This window comes from Cibotium barometz, chromosome 14, assembly GCF_041138505.1.
Source record: "Cibotium barometz isolate CiBa-2024 chromosome 14, ASM4113850v1, whole genome shotgun sequence".
Taxonomy (NCBI): domain Eukaryota; kingdom Viridiplantae; phylum Streptophyta; class Polypodiopsida; order Cyatheales; family Cibotiaceae; genus Cibotium; species Cibotium barometz.
Genome location: NC_141059.1, coordinates 43,874,492 through 43,880,491, shown reverse-complemented (window position 1 = coordinate 43,880,491; position 6,000 = coordinate 43,874,492). Strand labels below are relative to the sequence as shown.

At 39.2% G+C, this 6,000-nt stretch overlaps 1 protein-coding gene across 1 annotated transcript in view; it reads left to right on the top strand.

Annotated features, from left to right (window-relative positions):
* Positions 1-5,568: 5,568 nt before the first annotated feature.
* The window catches only part of LOC147632052 (uncharacterized), a 78,561-nt gene continuing 78,129 nt past the window's right edge, over positions 5,569-6,000 (top strand). Inside the window, exons 1-2 of the mRNA XM_086808632.1 lie at positions 5,569-5,755; positions 5,823-5,897. Coding sequence (XP_086664758.1) covers positions 5,675-5,755; positions 5,823-5,897 — 156 coding nt within the window. The 5' untranslated portion in view covers positions 5,569-5,674. The remainder of the gene's footprint in view (positions 5,756-5,822; positions 5,898-6,000) is intronic.

Below are 6,000 nucleotides of genomic sequence, written 5' to 3'. Positions count from 1 at the left end.
AAACTATGTGTACTCCCACTATCAACCAATACATGGGTCACTCTTCCATTGATGAATGCCTTTAGTCTTAAGGTGTGTGCACCATTGCATCCAGCATATGAATCATGAGATAAGATACATGAAGTGGGATCTATGTATCGATCATCCAAGTACACATAGGTGTGGGTAAATTATCTTCATAATCACATAGCCTAAATAAGGTACAACTAGGATCAAATGGAAACTCCTCATCCGGCTCATGATCATGATCATCTTCCATAAAGGCTCAACAATCAAAGAGATACCCTTTCTTTTTAATGTTCTCCTCACAATCACTTCAGAAAGCACCGTATTAAGAGTTACATTCCTCGCTTTACAAGACTTGGCATGATCTTTGTGCCATTTTTCACCACACTTATAGCATAGCCCTTTGCTCCTCAACTTATTAATACGGTCCTCTTAAAAAAAGTTGATATTGTTAGCGCCAAAGGATTTCCATCACCACTAGAAGACTTATGAGAAGTGCTACAAATATGAAATGTGACTTCCCACCACTACCATAGGCATAGGAAACTTGGGTATGGTAGGAGTAGAGAGCTTGCATTGCTCCTAGACTTCCTATAAGTATTAGAGAGCAAATCAATCTTATAACTACCTCTATTTGACCATTTATGTGCATACTTCTCCTCATATATTTTTGCCAACAACATGGCCTCTTTGAGAGTATTTGGCCTTTGTGCTTTCACATCACCCCCAATGTTCTATCTCAGCTCTTTGATGTACTTAATAATCTTGGAATTCTCACTAAACCCATCCACATGTAACATGAGTTTCAAAAATTTGTGGCTGTAATCCTTGACACTACTTTGCCTTTGTTCCAAATCCTCCAAATCACACACCAACTTGTCCTTATGTAATTGATAGACAAAAGCTTCTCTCATTTCATCTTTGAAAGCATTCCAAGTTGTGATGTCATAACCTTGAGATTGTAGGTTCTTGCATATATATTGAAAGCATTCCAAGTTGTAATGTCATAATCTTGAGTTTCTCACTTCTTGATTCATTTTAAGTAGAAGTCCAATTTATTCACCCTCTTCAAACTCCTCATTTGAGGTGGTTTCTCCTTTGAACTTTACCAAAACATTTTTGTCATTTACTCCTGTGAACTTATCCCTCCTATCATGCACATTGTCCTTGTGTAATCTATCATCATGTACATCATCCCTATGTAACCTTGAGAAATTCCCTTTGTGATTCCAATTGCCATCAAAGCAAGAAGAACTAAAAGCATTGCCTTTGCCCTTAGCATAACCTAGAGATGGATGCATTTGGTAATGCAAATTTCCCATGGATGACAACCCATGTGGCTGATTTTCTTTATTGCCATAATCAACCTCATCCATGTCTCCAAACACTAAGCTTTTTGATGGCCTAGCATAATCTCCCATGTTTTGCTTGGGTTGGTGCATTCCAAATTCATGGGAAACTCTCTCCTTATATGAGCCTTGCAAAGGAGTAGTACCTTGGCATGTTGGCACCCTAGCATCTTGACTTGATTGTGGCCTACCTCCATTATTAAATTCACTCCTCAAGCTTACATCTCACTCTTGAAGCCCTCAAGAAGTTGAGCTTGAAGTTGGTATTGTTGTTGATTGAAATTCTCCATCATAGAATCCATCATGGATCCCATCATTAGCATGATCATTTGTATATCATTGGTAGGACCACCACTTGCATTTCGCAACCCTTTAGAATTCCCATCATTTGAATGCCTTGTATTGCCCACATTAGTATGCATGTGACCTTTATTTACAAACTTATCATCAGTGCCATCATTCTCTTCATCAATTTTGACATGTTGCCCAAGCTCCACATCATCTATGTACTCCCCACTGTCATTGTCCCACCATCTCTTGTTGAAGAATCTCCGAGTTCTTGTGGAGTATTCCTCTTAGCATATTTGCAAGAATAAATTGCATAATTGACTAACTAAATGACCTCCGAAATTTGCACCCAATAGCTTGTTGTAAAGCTTAAGAGATAGGCTTCAAGAAAATGCCAACAATGTCAAAACTAGCTCCGTTTACTCTGTGTTTTTTTTGGCATTGAATAGCGTGTTTTTAGCCCCACGAACACACACCAATGCTCCAAATTGCATGAAACTTGGCGGCTAAGCTATTTAGATGATGGGGAATGCGGCGATGGTGAAGTTGGATTAGTACAGCTCAAAATCTATCCAAAAGGTACCCGAACCGAAAATTGGTTATATCTCCTTGCTCGGGTCACCAAAAGGAGTGTGCTTTAGTTTTTTGGAAAGCTATTTATATAAGGAACAAGCTTATATGTTCAATTTGACTTCAATCCAAAGTAGTTTCTGACTCAATTAAGCATTTATAATTCCTACTGTGAGTAAAACCATAAAAATTTGCCAAAGTCAAATCCCAATGTAAAGTGCTAATTTCGGCATATAATAGGCCTTCACAATGTCCAATTGGCCATTCCAAAATGCTCAATCATAAGCATAAGAATCAATGTGTTCATCATGCAAATATCCCATCATTGTCACTTTTGATTGCACTGAATTGTTGCGCATAAGAAAGTCAATGAAGCACTTTCACTTGCCCATTTCCTCCAAGTCTTCCCATCCCTTTACTAAGTTTGAAATCCAAGACAAAGGTTGGGGCCATTTCTACCAAATTTAGTTATCACTTATACTCTAAGTGTAGTATATAGTATGTATGTAGTGGAACTACTCTTGCAGGCTTTGGGAAAGCCTCAGATCAAAGGTTAAAAAACTTAAGGTCCTTTGGACCTTGTTCCCACTAACCAGGTTAGGCCCATTTCCCACCCTTATGACTCCCTTTTACTCATTTTCTTCAAACACTTGATCCCACTAACTAGGTTAGGCCACCCTCATGACCCAATTTTACTCATTTTCTTCAAGCACTTGTTCCCACTAACTAGGTTTTAAGAAAATGAGTAAAAGGGGGTCATGAGGGTGGGAACGAGAAGATAGGTGGGCTGAAGAGTGGTTTCTCATTGAGGGAAGGTGGGGGGGAGCAACAGGTTGATATGGTAGTGTGGTGGGAGAGATCCATTGGGCATGGTGGCCAATAGGAGCAATCTGAGGGTTTGGAGTAAGGAATTGTTATTGTTGTTGATGACACTAATGGAACCGCTTCATATAATAACAATGCTTATCTTCATACTTCCTATTGGGACACTCCTAATAATTAGTGTGTCCCCCAAGAGATTGGCATAGTACACACTAGAGGCCCTTCTTGACCTCTTGCTAGGATTTGTCTTTAATTTCTTTCTTAAGTTGATCCAAAGCGCTTTCCTCAACTAAGCCACTAGATCATATGGTGCCTATATGTGGAGACTACCTCTTGTTCAGTTATGAGACGTGCATTTTCCAGTTAAGAGGTAACCTCCTACTCTTTGGATATTTTGCTAAGTGGTCCGAGGCAAAGCCTACACCACCCCCACTAGCGAACCGTGAAAGCACCCAGATAGGCCAGTAGTAGTTGAGCCACCAACACTATAGTCCATGTCATGATATTCGCCATGCTCTCTCCAGGCAACAGTTGGAATTTTCCCATCTCTTAGAGAATGCACTCTTCATAGTAGCTGGGTTGGAAGGTACAAAGAGAGGAGTCCCGTAAAATGGTCTAGTCCACAAAATGATCTATTGGGAACTACCTGCCGAATCACTTATCTATAGAGCCTTCATAATTGCCGGGTTGAAGGTATGGAGAAAGGAGCCCCATAAAGTGATCTAGTATGCCAAAAGATATGTTGGGAACTGGCTAAGCCACTTATTTGAAGAGCCTTCCAAGGTCATGGGAAAAGCACCATGCAGGCATCTTCTTGGTTCAGACCTGAGCTCTTGCACATAGCTAGGAAATGCCACACATGGTCATAGAGATATTCTATGTAGCATACATAACCTTTGAAAGTGGGCACCTTGACATTGGACATTGACCTGCCTTGGCACTATGGAGAGGGGTTTGGACCCAAAGAGTTGGCTTGACCTCCTCCACTATGACCAGGCGAGGGGTTTGGACTTGACCTCCTCCACTATGACCAAACATAGGACCACCAAGATTGATAGCCATGGAGAGGGCTGGAGGGGGACTTCAGGGAGGTACAAAATTAATCCTCTTATGGTTGGAGCAAAGGGGATTCTTGATTGATTGACCAGGTGCACCGAAATGTGTATGGACATACATGAGCATGATGGTACCCTGTAGGTTTATTGAGTATGATTAAATTTTCTTGAAAATATAGGATTCTAGATTACAACTATATTTGTATGCTTTCAATACTTAAACTAACCATATTTCATCCTTGATGTGTCAAGGCCATATAGGATTATTGAGTTGTTTAATTTCTCTTGAAAATATAAGATTCTAGAAAATTAACAAATTGCAACAATATTTGTATGTTTTCAATACTTACTTAACCCAATAGTATTTCATCTTTGATGTATCAAGACCATATAAAATATACTTAAAAGACTTTAAATTTCTCAAGCAAAACTCTCAAAAACAAATAAACCCTATCATCATCATGCATAAGGGTGCCCAGTGCTTGGAAGAAAGCCCGTAACAACAAGCTTACAAAGCAAAGCCTTACATTGCACCTCAGGGTCAATGATATTCAATCCCCCTTCCTGCTCAGGTGGTTTGATAATGATTTCCCAAACAACTCTGGCCCTAGTGTGTGCATTTCCATCAAGCCCTGACCAAAAAAAGTTCTGAATAAGGCGATGAAGCTGGCCAATGCAGCCCTTATGAAAAATCTAGCACGAAGCGATAAACCAAGCTGTGGCTAGTAAAACTTGGTTAACCACCAAAGCTCTAGAGGCCAAGTCGACCTCCAGTGATGAAGTTTGCTTTTAATGCTTAAGAGCACTGGAGCAAACTGTTGTGCAGGGGAGATGTCAACGCCCACCTGAACCTTATAATTTACAAGCTTAAAATAATTATTTTAAGTATTCAAAAGTTTATTTAATTAATAACCATTCAAAAAAATGTTTTGGGTGCATACTAACCATTCAAAAAAATGTTTTGGGTGCATACTAAACATTTTTTTGAATGGTTAGTATGCACCCAAAACATTTTTTTGAATGGTTATTAATTAAATAAACTTTTGAATACTTAAAATAATTATTTTAAGCTTGTAAATTATAAGGTTCAAAAATAGTATGTTTAAAAATTTAAATAGTATGTTTTAATTACAGTATATTTTTAGAAAAGAAAAGATACCAAACTTAAAAACATACTATAATTACCTAACATACTAAATTAAAAACATACTATAATTACCTAGTTCTTGGTGCTTATGAATTTCAAGGGGAGAGGGGCGATCTTCGATGCTGGGCAGGTGGGAAAGAAGACGGAGGAGGCTCTCAGGCTCTTAGCCGTAGCGTAGGAGGGTGAGAGGCAAGGTTCAAAGGTGTATTAATTAATGCCTCTGTATAGCATAGCAGGCATTAATTAAGTCACCACCAATACACGGCCATTAATTAATACACCATAAAAAAAGCCTCAATATATATATACACCATCAAAACAATTGGTCCTTAAAAAAACAGATCTTAGTTAGGCAAAAAAAAAGAAAAAAAAGAGAGGTTGAAATTAAAATTATTGCAGTAAGTTACTCACAGAAGCTCAAGGTTTTGACATAAGAAATGGAACTCGAAACACAGGAGGGGGCTAAACCTGGAGCTGCACCAGGCGTTGCGGCATCGCCTTTCGTGAACCAAATTGTGGTATGTTTTTATAACTCGATTTTTTCTGAAGAAAACAAAACGGGTAATCTAATTTGAGAAAATGCAGGCGCCTGGGGACATAGTGCTGGACCTGTCGAAGTTAAGCGTTGCAACCTTACGCTTGGGTGGAGGTCTCCGTCAGGTATTGTAGCGTTGACACACACACACACACACACACGTGTGTGCACATAGGCATGCTTACATACATAGACACCTTCACGAAATATGTTTGCTGCATGCTGAGT